The sequence below is a fragment of the Jaculus jaculus genome, chromosome X (assembly GCF_020740685.1).
Source record: "Jaculus jaculus isolate mJacJac1 chromosome X, mJacJac1.mat.Y.cur, whole genome shotgun sequence".
In the NCBI taxonomy this organism is placed as follows: domain Eukaryota; kingdom Metazoa; phylum Chordata; class Mammalia; order Rodentia; family Dipodidae; genus Jaculus; species Jaculus jaculus.
Genome location: NC_059125.1, coordinates 6,320,329 through 6,336,402, shown reverse-complemented (window position 1 = coordinate 6,336,402; position 16,074 = coordinate 6,320,329). Strand labels below are relative to the sequence as shown.

Sequence of the window (16,074 nt, the reverse complement as noted above, 5' to 3'; positions counted from 1 at the left end):
TTTTTTGTTCATTTTTTATTTATTTATTTGAGAGCGACAGACATAGAGAGAAAGGCAGATAGAGGGAGAGAGAGAGAATGGGCGCGCCAGGGCTTCCAGCCTCTGCAAACGAACTCCAGACGCGTGCGCCCCCTTGTGCATCTGGCTAATGTGGGACCTGGGGAACCGAGCCTCGAACCGGGGTCCTTAGGCTTCACAGGCAAGCGCTTAACCGCTAAGCCATCTCTCCAGCCCCAATTTTTTTTTTTTTTTTTTAATGAGAAGAGGGAGAACGAATTGGTGCGCCAGGGCATACAGCCACTGTAATCGAATGCCAGATGCATGTGCCCCCTTGTGTGCATGTGCAACTTTGCATCACCACATCTGGCTTATGTGGGACCTGGAGAGTCAGACATAAGTCCTTAGGCTTTGCAGGCAAGTGCCTTAACCACTAAGCTCTCTCTCCAGCCCATAGAAAGGTCTTTTGATTCTTAAATTGTAGCGCAAGTTGAAAGTAAGCTTTTTTTTTTTTTTTAAGTTTAAAATATTTTTAAAAAGAGCTTGAATGTGGGCTGGGGGGTATGGCTTAGCTGTTAAGAGGCTTGCCTGCAAAGCCAAACGACCCAGGTTTGATTCCCCAGGACCCACATAAACCAGATGCACAAGGTGGCACATGCATCTGCAGTTTGATTGCAGTGGCTGGAGGCCCTGGTGCCCCTATTCTCTCTCTCCCTGCTTCTTTCTCTCTGTCAAATAAAATAATAAATATATTTTAAAAGCTTGAATGGATTTCACCTGTTTAGAAGAAATGTGCTCTTGTTGAAGATAAAAAGTGTGTGACTAGAGGAAACTCTGGCTTTGGTTATGAAAGAGTATAGGACTATCAGGGTTCTTGGAGTTGTTTTAGTAAGTTAGGTAGAGTGCTTCTTAGGGAATCACTACAAGAAATTTTCCCTGTGTTCTTTATGCATCTTTCCTTGAACGCCATTTTTTTCTGGTTTTCTTTCTATTTATTCATTTGAGGGGTGAGAGAATGGGTACACCAGGGCCTCCAGCCACTGCATGTACCACCAGCTTACGTGGGTCCTGGGGAGTTAAACCTGGGTACTTGGCTTTGCAGGCAAACCCCTTAACTGTGAAGCCATCCCTCTAACCCTTTTTTCTTTTTCTATTCGTTTCTCTGCTTGCCACATCTTATAATTAGAGGATTTCGAGCTGTTTGTCATCACCATTGTATTTGGGTACTTCTACTTGAGTTTTTTTCTGTTTTAACTAAAGCTGTACTCTGAGAAGTGTCAGGATTCCCCCGTCTTTAAAAATGCAAGGTCATCTTAGCAAGATTTATTTATTTGAGAGAGAGAGAATGAGAGAATATGAATGGGCATGTCAGGGCCTCTAGCCACTGTAAACAAACTCCAGATGCATGCACCACCCTGTACATCTGGCTTACGTAGGTTAAGGAGAATCAAACCTGGGTTCTTAGGTTTCACAGGAAAGTGCCTTAAGCGCTAAGTCATCTCTCCAGCACAAGATTTTTTTTTTTTTTTGAGGTGGGGTCTCACTCTTGCCCAGGCTGACCTGGAATTCACTATGCAGTCTCAGGCTGGCCTTGAACTCATGGTGATCCTCCTACTGCTGCCTCCCAAATGCTGGAATTAAAAACCATACTTGGTTTTATCTTTTTTTTTTTTTTTAACTGTTGCTGGGTTTTTTTCTTTTAATTTTTAAATCAAGATTTTATTAAAGAAGTATTTTTTTCTGTACATAAAGTAGCTTTTAGTTATAATCTTGATTGCATGTGTTTTTAATTCTCAGATGATGGATAGAAAATTGTAGGTAATAAGTTCAGTTTTGTCCAGTCATGTACTTGGCATGGTGACACATACACACACCTTTAATCCCAGCACTCAGGAGGCTATGGTAGGAAGATCTACATGTGTTCCAGGCCAATCTGGGATACAGTGAGACCCTTCTTTAATTTTTTTTTTCAGATGCCATTTAAGGCATGCTCAAGGTGATCTAAGATAATGCCCTGAATGGCCATCCAGAAAGGATCTGGCTATGTAGAAAAGCCCTTTCCATATGTATGTATTTTTTTTTCCAATACAGTACACTGAACCCAGGGTTTACTGAACTGTATACCCAGTCCCCTTCTTCTTCTTTGTTTTTTTTTTTTTTTTTTTTGAGATAGAGTCTCACTCTAGCACAGGCTGACCTGGAATTCACTATATAGTCTCAGGGTAGCCTTGAACTCACGGCAATCCTCCTACCTTTGCCTCCCGAGTGCTGGGATTAAAGGTGTGTGCCACCACGCCCAGCTCCCCTTCCTTTTTTTTTTTTTTTTTTTTTTTTTAGGTAGGGTCTCACTAGCCCAGGCTGACCTGGAATCCTCAGACTTACAGCGATCCTCCTACCTCTACCTCTCTAGTACTGGGATTAAAAGTATGAGACACCATGCCCCACAACCCAGCCCCTTTTTTACCTTTTTGAGGTAGGATCTTATTTAATTGTCCAGGCAGGCCTTAAACTTTTTATCCCCTGTGTCAGCTTCCTACCTCACTGGGATTAGATGCCTGCACCACCAGGCCTGGCCATAGCATCTTCTGTGAGTATTTATCTACAGGTTTCCACCTATTAACTGAAATTCTTTTGGGTACTAAGGAGGAAAATATGCAGCAGGCACGAGAGGAGGAAGAACGACGTAAAGAGGCAACAGCACATTTCCAGATTACTCTTAATGAAATCCAAGCCCAGCTGGAACAACATGACATACACAATGCCAAACTCCGACAGGAGAACATTGAACTGGGAGAGAAGCTGAAGAAGCTCATTGAGCAGTATGCACTAAGGGAAGAGGTAACTGCGTTTGATTGGTTGCGCTAACTTCTCACTGTTACACATCCTCCCATTCACTACTGCAGCGAAAGTAATGCTATAAGCTATTATCGAACCTCTGTCTATGTATATCAAGAGTAGCTTATTGATTGGGAAAATAAAAGCCACCACAGGACCACAATGATTAATTGGGAGCATCAGTAGGTGGCCCATGAGTTCATGGATATGGATAGGCAAGCTAATTTCTTTCTTTTTTTTTGGTGGGGAGGTTTCTGAGATAGGGTCTTGCTCTAGCTCAGACTGACCTGGAATTCACTATGTAGTCTCAGGGTGGCTTCAAACTGTAAGCAATCCTCCTACCTCTGCCACCTAAGTGCTGGAATTAAAGGCATGTGCCACCACGCCTGGCCAGGTAAGCTAATTTCTAAGAGACTTGTTAAGTACTAATTCCATGTGATACTTGAAGATAGCAATTTTCACATACAGATTATTTTCCTTATCTAGACTAATAACAGGTATTTGGCCCCAAAATACCCTGCATCTCAGACATCTGCAATCTATACACTGTCTACGACCATTGTATTAAATCTGTGTTTCAGGGTTTTTTCCCCTCATTTGGGGTTTTGGTATGTCTAACTTGGGGGCTCCAATAGATCCTCCTATCTCAACCTCCCAGGACAATGGGACCATAGGCACATAAAGTCATGCTCAGTTGGTTAATGAATTAATTTTAAAATAAATTATTTTTTCAAGATTTATTTATTTATTTGAGACAGAGGGGGGGTGTGTGTGGGGGGAGAGAGAAAATGGGTGTGCCAGGATATCTAGTGGCTGCAAACGAACTCCAGATGCTTGTGTCCCCATGTGTGTCTGGCTTACATGGGTACTGGTGAATCAAACCTGGGTTCTTAGGCTTTGCAGACAAGCACCTTAACCACTAAGCCATCTCTTCAGCTCTGAGACTACATAGTGAGTTCCAGGTCAGCCTGGGCTAGAGTGAGACCCTACCTCAAAACAACAACAACAAAAACCTTGCCAGCTTCGTCACTACTTAGCTTTTACCAAATGTCTAATATGTGCCCCGTATAAAGAACCTTATATAGTTCCTGGCAGATGCTGCCACTGAGATTCAGCATGAAAGAACTTTGTCTAGTGTCACACACTAGCCAGGCCTTGGCTCACATAATTAAAATCGTCACATCCTGCCTCCAGCTGAGAATTTGGGAAAATTTAATGGGTAGAAAAACAGAATGGGTAGAAAAAGGAACATGCATGATATATGGACTAATAGCTTGGTCACTCATCTGTCTGGATTGATGCTATTTGACTATTTTCAGTGTGGGGCAGAAATGAGAATAGTAAAATTTGTGATGGTGAGGGAGTGTTTGTGAGGCAGTGTCAACAAGTACTTCTCCCCAGGTGTGGTGGCGCACGCCTTTAATGCCAGCACTCAGGAGGCAGAGGTAGGAGGATTGCTCTGAGTTCAAGGATACCCTGAGACTATATAGTGAACTCCAGGTCAGCCTGTACTAGAGTGAGACCCTACCTCAAAAAACAAAAAGAAAAAAGTACTTCTGCACATGCAGAGACAGAAACCCAGTATTCTTAGCTATGTGGCATAAACAGCAAAGCAGGGTGTAGTAACTGGTGGTGGTTCTTCCCCATTGTGCGCTTTTCTTCATGAAGTGATGGAAGTAATTTTACTTTTTCCATAGCATATTGATAAGGTGTTCAAACATAAGGAATTGCAACAACAACTTGTGGATGCCAAACTTCAGCAAACGACTCAGCTGATAAAAGAAGCTGATGAAAAACATCAGAGAGAGAGAGAGTTTGTAAGTTCTATTCCTTAAGGAAAAAAAAAGGTATTGCCAAAATTGTAACCAAAGTCATTTAAAACAGCTTAACTTAACTTTGCACTATTGCCCCTGGGGCATGATATTTTGTTTTTAGCCACAGAAAGCATTTGATTGCTTCTATTAAACATTTTTTCCAGAAAATAAGACTGTAGAACTCAGGCCAAGAATTTTACTTGTTTGATATTTCTGTGCTTAGATTTATTTTACTTCTTAGCATTAGGTTCAAGAATTATTCTATTGGTAATTCAGTTGTACATCAAATATTTCAAACGTGGGTCTCTGAACATGGTTGGCTTTGTTTTCAAATATGTTGACAATAGGGAAATGACTTCTTTACTTTGGTATGATTGTATGTTTTGATCTTTTCAGTTAGGATCTCATTGTAACACAGGCTGGCTTCAAATTCATCATGTAGCTAAGGATAACCTTTACTCCTGATCTATGTTCTACCTATGTTCATGTACAGCTGGGGATATGTACGAAGGGCTCTGTACCCTCTTCCTCCCACCCTAGTCCCATTCCCACTCCATTAAATTCCCTCATCTTTCCAACTATTCCCTCTTGTATTTTGTTTTGGGTTTCATGAGGCATGGTCTCACTCTAATCCAGGGTAACCTGAAACTCTGTAGCCCAGGCTAGCCTTGAGTTCTCCCACATCAGATTCCCAAGTGTTGCACTGTTGTATTGAGATGTCCTTTATTGACCTTATCCATCATGCTAATAGGCTCTATCATGCATAGGTTTTGTGCAGGTCATATCTGCCACCACTCTGGAATTTTTTTTTTCCTTTGTGGTAGATGGGAGTCAGGCACTCCACACTCAGTTACAGCTCTAGCCCCCCTCTGTCCTGGTACTTAGACTGGCTCTCTTATAGCCCACGCTGGCTTCAAACTCCCCCTTTATAGCCAAGGATGACCTCAAACTTCTGAGCCTTCAGCCTCCACCTCCTGAGTGCTGCTATTACAGGTATGCACTACTATGCCTGGTCATATGGTTGTGAGGGTCCAACTCAGGGCATTGTGCAGAACTAGTTAGGCACCTGCTTGGCCACATTCTGAGCCCTCTTACTTTGTTTTTACAAATACTTAGAAACAAGGTGTCAGATTTTATTGCTTTGCTCCACACCATTTTTCAGGTCTCCTCTTGCCTCTCAGGGAGTAAAGAAGCTTTCTAGGTCATGCAGATAATATTGATGCCTAACCATGGCTACTAGCCACTGCAAATGAAATCCAGACACAAACTACCTTGTGCATCAGGCTTGTGGTGTGGGTACTGGTGAATCAAACCAGGGTCTTTTGGGTGTCTTAACCGCTAAGTCATCTCTCCAGCCTCCATGTAATTATTTTCGCCTAAAACACAAGTTTAACCCTGAATTCCATAATTTTTTTTTCAAGGTAGGGTACTCTATAGCACCAGACTGGCCTCAGACTCACAGCGATCCTCCTTCCCCTGCCTACTGAGTGCTAGGCTTAAAGCATATGCCATCACACCTGGCATGAATTCTGTAAATCCCTAAGTGGTTACAAGCGCAGTGATGGAAGGTATATAGCAACTGATGGGAACAAGGTGCCATCTTTATCTCACTGATTCTTAATAAAATAGGAATAGGTCTAATTGTATGGTCATTTGACATTATAGTCATAATCAGTATTATGCCAGAATGTTTCTGTTTTCTAGTTATTAAAAGAAGCAACCGAATCCAGGCACAAATATGAACAAATGAAACAGCAAGAAGTACAACTAAAACAGCAGGTAACTTGACATCAAGATTCATTGAATTTCCCCTCAGATGGTTTTTGGTTATTCCCAGCCAGAGCTGACTGAAACTGAGAGAGGTATCAAATAGTCTCCCTTGGAGGTCTATCTTTTTCACTTAGTGATCATGCAAACTTGAGCACTTCCCAGGGTTTAGTACAGAAAGTCTATCTCAGGCGGCTTCTATCCCCAAATCTCAGGTCAACTGGGATGGTTGGTAACTTCCTAGTTTTATTTTGTTTTTTGAGGTAGGGTCTTGTTCTAGCCCAGGCTGATCTTGAATTCACTATGTAGTCTAAGGCTGGCCTTGAACTCAGTGATAATCTTACCTTTGCCTCCCAAGTGCTGGTATTAAAGGTATGTGTCTCTACACCTGGCTACTTTCTGACATTCTTAAGTGTGTTCTGACATGTGTTACCTCATTCCCTAATAAAGGAAAACTGATAAATCTACCAATTTAATGAAGTCAGGATACTTGATGTTTTGGCATGACAAAATGACAATTTCATATAGTTTAACCTAGCACATTTCAAATATTGTACTGTTAACATATAAGCTGTTTTAGAAAGTGCTTGTAAACACATACATAGTTCTACTCCCAAATTGTTTTGTGATAGGTTTTCAGCCAGGGCTTTCCCTCCCTTTTTAGTCTAGACTGTAGGTATGTCCTGTTAATAATCTCCAAGTGGTTGTCTTGTCCAAGGAAAGGCTTCCTGTCTTAATAGATCAGTGAAATAAGTTATTTTGTACCTGCAGTTCACTTTGAAAGTTTAGTGTAAGATTCTCAATTCTAAAAGATTAGCGTTTGTAGGGAACATCTTAAATGTTTGTATTAGTTTCCTATAAAGTGGAAATATTACTGAAAGACTCCTTTAATCTGGTCTATACATTCACTTGTCCATGTAGAAAAGGTATAGTCTATAGGTTGCTTCAGCCCTTTCCTCAAAGCCTCAGGGAAGCTGATTCTGTGTATTATGACCAATATGCTCTTATTTCATCCGTACCACCCAGTGTTCTCTGAGACTGGGTTCCTTGGCCACTACTTTTTCTGCTACCTCAACAAGGCTACCCTTCCCAAGAATCTCGTACTCTGTTCTTAGGCAGTATTTGCTGACACTTCCCTTACTGGATGCTTTTGGCCACTTTTGTAGTAAGTTATGTTCAGGGGTGATGCTAGTTGCCCCTTACTACCCACTGGGGGCCAGAACTGAGCTCTCAGTAGCCTTTACCTGGATGTCCCGTCTTCATTTAAGTGCTGTGTTCTTCTTAGTCTGAGCCACTTCTGTTGTCCATGAAGGTCACTAGCCTTTGACATATTGTCATTGTGCTCCTCCTCCACTGATGGATGCTAAATCCCATGCATTCTTCTCTAATTCCCATGCATCCTGCTCATTGCTCCTAGGCCACACCCACATTTCTATACAGAGAGCACTAATTTTATTTGAGAGAGGAGAGAGAGAGAGAGAGAATGGGCGCACCAGGGCCTCTAGCCACTGCAAACGAACTCCAGATGTGCATCTGGCTTACATGGGTCCTGGAGAATCGAACTGGGATCCTTTGGCTTTGCAGTCAATGCTTTAACAACTAAGCCATTTCTCCAGCCTGAGAGCACTTCCCTCCCCCCTGAAGTAGGGTTTCACTCTAGCCCAGGCTAACCTGGAATTCACTATGTAGTCTCAGGGTGGCCTCGAACACACAACAATCCTCCTACCTGCCTCCCGAGTGCTGGGATTAAAGGCATACTTCACCACACCCAGCTCCAATCCTGTTATTTAACAGGCAATGCTGTTTAATAGTCCTATTACAATGCTGATTATGTGGGGCTTTGGTCTCTGAACTCTTACCTCCATCCCTTTCACTGGAAATAATACATGCTAGACAAGTACTCTACCACCAAGCTGTATCTCCAGTTCTGCTTTCTTGTGTATTTTGTGAGCTTGGGAAAGCATTCCTCAAAAATGTTCTTCTGACCGTTTTTCTCATCCTGAAAACAACCTAATATTTTTTGGTCTCTGAAGGGTTCCCTCCTGATGTAAAATGTTCTTCAAGCCACCTTTGAGGCTTTGCCTCCCTAGTGACTCCTAACACTGTGCCCCCTCCCCTTGCACTTTTCTGAATGCTTTTTCTAAGGGAGTAAAGCATGACTGCATTATATATTCTGTTTATCTTGTTGGCTTTTCTTACCTTGAAATGCAAATTCCATCACAGTAGGAGTCAAAAGAAAAATTGGGTATGCTACCTTAGCTCCCCCCCCCCTTTTTCTCTTATTCCCACTGAATAGCTTTCTTCTACCAAACCAAAGTTTTGGCTTCTGCTGCACTTCTCTGTTGGTATTCAGAAGTTGTCCTTGCTAGCAAACTAAAACCTATGTAAGGTGCTATTCTAAAAGAATGAACTTTTCGGGCTGGAGAGATGGCTTAGTGGTTAAGCGCTTGCCTGTGAAGCCTAAGGACCCCGGTTCGAGGCTTGGTTCCCCAGGTCCCACGTTAGCCAGATGCACAAGGGGGCGCACGCGTCTGGAGTTCGTCTGCAGTGGCTGGAGGCCCTGGCGCGCCCATTCTCTCTGTCTCTCTATCTGCCTCTTTCTCTCTCTATCACTCTCAAATAAATAAATAAAAATAATAAAGATAAAAAAAAAGAATGAACTTTTCCTAAGAATAACTTTCAAGTGTAAACATAGGGGATGGTTCATAAAGTATTTGCAGGTGTATAAAATTTCCTTATCAAGCTTCAGGAATCTGAAATGCTTTGTCTGCAATTTGGAATAATCTATTTACTTTTTTTTTTCTGTAGCTTTCTCTATATATGGATAAGTTTGAAGAATTCCAGACCACCATGGCAAAAAGTAACGAACTGTTTACAACCTTCAGGCAGGAAATGGAAAAGGTATCTGCAACTTTTTTAGTAGACTGTAATAATAGAAAAGGGATCTAAGATCTTTAAAAAAAATCTCAACTTAGTTTGTTATGAAACTTTTCAGATTCGTCAGACCATTTGTCTTCAGTGTATCCCAAGTAGCTAACCATTTCTATACTTTTAGAATTCTACTTTTGTTAGGTAGTTCTTTTATGGTTTTTACTGTTTTGGTTTTCCTTTTACCCCCCCCTTACTCCTCCCCCCTCCCTTGTTTTTTTCATTGAGACAGGGTCTCACAGAACTGAGCTTGCCTTAAACTCGCTATGTAGCCAAGCATAACCTTGAGCTGTACTTCCTACCTTAAGTGTATGCCCCCACAACCAGGGAACTTTTTTTATTTTGGAGAGGTTCTGTGTTGCTCAGCCTGGTTTATAAGTACAAACCACCGTAATGGACTAAGGTGGAGAATTATAAAAGATGGTGTTGCGAAGTACTGTAGTGTATGGCAGGCACCTTTGTAAGCATTCACTAGTTGTTAGCCATTAAATATCTGCCCTCTGGGTTAATGTTTTAGGCATATCATATACTGTATGACTAAAGTTTTTGCCTTTTAAAAAATGGTTATGGGCTGAAGATGGCTTAGTGATTAAGGCACTTGCCTGCAAAGCCTAAGGACTCATGTTTAACTTGCCAGATCTCATGTAAGCCAGACTCAGAGTTGTGCACACATCTGGAGTTCACTTGTAGTGCCTAGAGGCCCTGGCACACCCAACTCTTTCATAAAGGTGTGTGCCACTATGCCCAGCCCCAAAAAAAAGGGTTATTAGAAAAACTCTGCCCTATCATTTTCAGGTGGTGCTTGGCAGATTACACATGCTCAATTACTGTGAGCTAAACAGTGGTCAAATTACCGCAAGATATTTTTAGACTTAGTAACCTGGAGAATCCCATGAGCAGATTTGTTCTACCAGTCCTTTCAGTTGACAATCCAATCAAGAGGACACAGTGATATTAGCAAAACTGCAGCACATGCCCAACGTTGCAGAGAAATCAATACAGGGACTCCCCAAATTTCCTATCCTTGTTGAGCATACTGTGGGATAGAAAAATGCAGATCACTGTGTGTTAGCATTCAACCCAGATCTTCAGTGAAATGAGCACTTTCTATGGCCTTTGTTCCAGTTTGCCTTATCCATTGCACAGGCCATTGCTGTCTTGTCTCTGGTTCATTTAACAATACCTGGCTCAGTGCCTCAACTTGAATCAGAGCTGGTGCATTGAGCAGTGGGCAAAAAAGATTACTGAGAATGTGGCTAACTGATAGGTATAGGTCAGTCTATTCTGAAAACTGAGTTCTGGTAATACAGATTTAAGAATTTACCTTGCATTTTTTTTGTTCACTCAGTTTTTTTTTTTTTTTCTCCCTGAGGCAGGGTCCAGGCTGACTTGGAACTCTGTAGCCCCAGGCTGGCCTCAAACTCAGTGATCTTCCTACCTCAGCCTCCCAAGTGCTGGGATTAAAGATGTGTGCCACCATGCTCGGTTCCTTGGATGTTTTTCCTAAAAGATTTTATTTACTTATTTGAGAGGGGAAAGAGGCACATAGAATGGGCACACTGCTTTGTGCATCTGGCTTTATGTGAGTAATGGGCAATTGAACCTAGGTCTTTAGGCTTTGCTGGCAAGTGCCTTAACCACTAAGCCATGTCTCCAGCCCTCCTTGGATTTTTGAGCCCACTGTATCTTTAGCAAAATTGGGGATAAACCAGTCTTGAGTTAATGATAACTACAGCTTCAGGGTTAAGCTTTCATTTTTCTTGGTGTCTTAAATTATGCTACTATCTCCATGTGGAGCCAAAGCAGCATTCAAGCATTAAGAGTTTTTTGTTGCCTATAGATTTGAGATTACACTTGTTTTTCTCATCTGAACCTACTTTCACTCCACTGTAGGAGCAAACAGGCAGACACTTTTCCTGAAGGCGCACACACAGCTCTCAGCAGATGTAGTGATGAAGGAAGTAACATTAAGACTGTGTGTGTGTGCAGTTGGACAGAGAATAGAATAGAGATAAGAAATGGAATTTAGGATTTAAATTTGCAACTATGTTCATTCACAGATGACAAAAAAAATTAAGAAACTGGAAAAAGAGACAATAGTATGGCGCACCAAGTGGGAAAACAATAACAAAGCACTTCTGCAAATGGCTGAAGAGGTGAGATGGTTTCCCGAGATAAAGGTGTGTTCTTAGTTATAGGAACCCATTAAATCCAGGTATCTTACCACAGCATAAGACATGTTTGGACACTACTGTGGCAGTTGCCAAGTCATCTTTCTTGGTTGTTAGGTAGATGTTTGTTAACCACTTAATTCACCTAGCCTTGTGTTAGAGACAGCCAATGTTTCTTAAGTTTGTAGCAAACTCCCCTTGTAAGACCAAGATTACTAGGCCCCAGCCAGAGACAGGGACTCATAATTTGGATTGGGCCAGGGCATGTAAGAGATGGCTGATGTTGAGTCCACAGCCTGGGCCCACACTTTAGAAAGCATTCATTGGACTTCAATGATTGTGCAAGCAAACATTTCAGTTCCTTTCCACCTTGATGTAGTCCTTCCAGAAAAACAACAAAATACTTGTTCCAGTGTTATAAGGTGACATGGATTGCTTACAATCACTACACTTCACATTTTCAGAAATTACAGAACTAGTTTTACATATAGTAGAATAAACTGTAGAGTTTATGTATATATGAATCTTGTTCTTAGACCATCCTAACAGGAGGGAACATGACATCTTTAGAATAGAAGAGACTAATTGGAAAGAAGGGATTCAAGGGAGGGAGGATTTGGGAGGGGTAATAGGAAGAAAATATTATGGTTTATTGTCTGTACTTGTGGAAGTTGGCAAAAATAAAATTTCAAAAACGTGTAAGATTAAAAAAGTATCTTGTTCTTAATCAAGCCCTTAGGTTTTCTGCTAGTCTGACAAATATTGTAAATTTCTTTAATAAATCAGTGTGAATTGTTTCATAAGGTCATCTCTTATTTGTGTATATGTTTTACCCCAGGCTGACCTGGAATTCACTATGTTGTCTCAGGGTGGCCTTGAATGCAAGTTGATCCTCCTACCTCTGCCTTTGCACTAGGCTTTCCACGGGAGGGGAGGATTGACTTGAGTTGGCAAGCTTGCAGAAAGCACTTTATTTTGTTTTTTTTTTTTATTTATTTGAGAGCGACAGACACAGAAAGAAAGACAGAGGGAGAGAGAGAGAAAGAATGGGCGCGCCAAGGCTTCCAGCCACTGCAAACGAACTCCAGACGCGTGCGCCCCCTTGTGCATCTGGCTAACGTGGGACCTGGGGAACCGAGCCTCGAACCGGGGTCCTTAGGCTTCACAGGCAAGCGCTTAACCGCTAAGCCATCACTCCAGCCCTATTTTTGGTTTTTTTGAGGTAGGGTCTTGCTCTACGCAAAGCTGACCTGGAATTCAATATGTAGTCTCAGGGTGGCCTTGAACTCACGGTGATCCTCCTACATCTGCCTCTTGGGTGCTGGGAATAAAGTTGTGCACCACCATGCCCAGCCTAGGAAGTACTTTTAACCACTGAGCCATTTAAAGAAACCTGACAGAGAAAATTTGGTTTTGTCATTCTAGAATAGTATCATCATACCATTGCTTTAGGTATGTATACAGTGAAGCTACCTAAGTATTTGAAGAAACAAACATAATAGGTAGCAACACAGGTAGTTTCCATTGTGGCTCACTTATTTTTTTGCATATAAATAATATGATTTGAAGTTATGAAAATCTTGCCAACTTTTTTTTTTTCTAACAGAAAACTGTCCGTGATAAAGAGTACAAAGCCTTTCAAACAAAACTTGAACGGTTAGAGAAGCTGTGCAGGGCTCTTCAGACAGAAAGAAATGAGCTCAATGAGAAGGTGGAAGTCCTCAAAGAGCAGGTCTCTGTCAAAGCGGCAAATGGGGACTTGGTGCCACCGGTGCTGCTACCTTGTGCTGCCCTGGATTCCCACAAGGAGCTGAACAGTGCCTCAAGCAGAGCCCTGGGAGTACACCTGGAAGCTGAGGGTGAGCCCAAGGCCATGAATGAGAGAAGTGTTGCCCAAAAGCCTCCATCTCCAGGCTCTGCTCCAGGTATTGAGTCAGTTGACTAAGGTGAAGTGTGATCACTGTGTTGAGAGATATATTTTATGTATAACTTCTCTGTTAGTAGTAACTATTGGTTTTGTGGTGAAATTTTTCTTACTTTTTCTACCATATCTGTATTTTCTTAGAACTACTGAACTTATGTGGTACAGGAGGCTGCTTAGCAGTTTGGAATAGTTTTAATCTATGAAATTTCCTTCAACTATGTTGCACATATGCTTCATTTCCCCCTTCATTGGAGTGCATGTGTTCATTCTCTTCTCCTTGCACCTAATGTTTCTAGTTAACTTTCACTCAAGACAAGGCCAACCATTGCAGGGGAATTCTATTCTCAACAGTTCCTTGATGTGAAAACAAATGTCTTGGCCTCTCCCATTAATATTATAATACAAAGATGATTTACATGGCAAGGAAAAGTAAGACTTTACTGTTGGGTCAGAAACAAGCATCACATACTCAATTCAAATTAACTTTCTTGACAAATTGAGATAGCCACAGCCCTGACTTCAGTTCAAGTTCCAGCAGAATATATATAAAGAAGTCACTGGTGAACAACAGTATGTACAAAGCAAAGCACTGGAGAAAACTGGCTTAATGTTTATATTAATTTCAGGCTGCAACCTACCACACGTGAAACCTGGCCTGCCTGAGACTGTAGAGGGTGCTTGCTGATGGCTTATGTTTAAAATCCAATTTGGTTATATATTCTCAGCTTCCCGTAGAAAGCCACTGATTCTCTGAAGACTGCTGCTCATGTCTGCAGTTCTTTCTAAGTTTAGGATGAAGGTAAATTTGAGTGTTGCTTCCACTTGGCAAGAGCTTCTCAGTACCTTCTGACTATGTGAAAGTTCAGTTGCTCAATCAGTCTCACTAGGGATGTAGCTCAGTGATAAAACACCTGCCTAGCATATACACCAGCAAAGAACTATTTTTGTTTTGTTTTAAAGTGAATTTAAATTTTGGATGCACACTACCTGAAACATTTATTTTCCAAGGTAAATATGTTGTAATCAGCATTTTTACTTTGGGACAACTTGGGAGAGAATTTACATAGTTAAGACCTGTAACTTGAGCTTTCAAGTCTCTTTGTTACTGGGGGGAAAAAAAGTATTATTACAAATCTCTATACTCTTTGAATTGGGGAAATCTGAAATTAAGCACACAACTTGTTTTCTTCAATGTTGAATGTGGCTCAGTGAGGCAAATGACTACAACCTCTTTCTTTACTGTCCCTGGTAAGATTTGCATTGAAATACTTTATAAAATAAGGTTCCATTGGAATATGAATACAGCACATTCTACTGAGCAAAACTATTACACTAACTTGTTAAATTGCTTTCTGGGCTGAATAAACTCCATTTCTCTTTGTTAAAAGTTTTATTTGTAAAGTCCTGTGACATTCATGGTTGAAACTGGGTTGAGAGAATCAGACTGTCCAAGAGATAAACAGTGCCTGGAGTAAAATGTATCTAAGCTTTCACCATCAGTCATATTAATCAAGGGGTCAGACAGTGAAGGAAAAGAAATCCACAACAGAAGGGAAGTGAACACCCTCCTACAGCTTCTTATACTCTATCCATCTCCTTCAGCTACTAAATGGTACTGGACTCACTTCCTCTAGAAGAAATGAAGGTATATATTGGAAATACATACTAATGATCACAATTCATAAGTCTGCTGGACACACAGCTCTTAGCGTCTTGTCAAGCCACATGTGTAGCCCACTACATTTTTGTGGTGCTTGTCCCGTGTGGAAGACTAAATCTTGGGCCTGCTGCATATTTTCAAGGGCTTTATAAAGCAATGTGATTAATAGTACTTGGCCTGCTGCTTTCAGCTTTACACGTATCTTTAGCTAGATGTTTAGAGGATATGGATTCTGTCTGGGATGCAGTCAGAATCTCTCCTATTATTACCCTGTGAATAAAAACAACTGGGACCTGAGAAGGACATCCTTCAAGTGATCACCTCACCAGCCCAGTGTTGTGGCTTCGTAGCACGCCCTATTATCTTCTAGAACACTGTAATACTACTAGGCTGGCCCAGAAAAGGTTTAAATGTTGAATTCACTTATATTGCATTTGTTGCACCATCATGCAATCTTGATGTACATTATTTATAGTGGCAGTAGACCCCAAAGTGTAGCAGAAACTTGGATAAAGGACCATTTCATCCTCAGACTTGGAGGAGTACATTTCTTGGTTTTGAGACCAGTATGTTTTAGTTATGTATGCAACTGCCTTTATTATTACACACCTGGTTATCACAATTCAATTCTCAGGTGTTGCAGAAAAAAAAATCTACCTCTTTCAGACTGTAGATGGAAATAACTGTGAAAAAAATTGATGCAGATATCTTCTAGTTTGTGCTAAACACACTGCTTTATTTTTACAGCCCACGTCTTTCATGAGGATATGAATTGTTAAGAGGCAGTCTTGTTTTGCTTTTCAAAGACATTTTGTAGAGATTTTTCACTAATGTGAATCTGATTTTATCTACTCGATTCTGTATAGATTAAGTAAATATGTATGATAAATTTAACAAGCTTCTGTGTATTCTTTTATTATCCCATGTGGCCCTAGTTAGTTACCCTATCTATTTCACCCAAGAAAGGGGAATACAGGT

At 41.1% G+C, this 16,074-nt stretch overlaps 1 protein-coding gene across 2 annotated transcripts in view; it reads left to right on the top strand.

Annotated features, from left to right (window-relative positions):
• Positions 1-16,069, top strand: part of Txlng (taxilin gamma) — a 64,290-nt gene extending 48,221 nt beyond the window's left edge. Inside the window, exons 5-10 of one of the 2 annotated variants that reach the window (XM_045140122.1) lie at positions 2,641-2,835; positions 4,530-4,649; positions 6,351-6,425; positions 9,222-9,314; positions 11,402-11,521; positions 13,119-16,069. In XM_045140122.1, the coding sequence (XP_044996057.1) occupies positions 2,641-2,835; positions 4,530-4,649; positions 6,351-6,425; positions 9,222-9,314; positions 11,402-11,521; positions 13,119-13,457 (942 nt within the window). In that variant the 3' untranslated portion in view covers positions 13,458-16,069. The remainder of the gene's footprint in view (positions 1-2,640; positions 2,836-4,529; positions 4,650-6,350; positions 6,426-9,221; positions 9,315-11,401; positions 11,522-13,118) is intronic. The other variant, XM_004667925.3, reaches the window with a different exon arrangement.
• Positions 16,070-16,074: the final 5 nt, after the last annotated feature.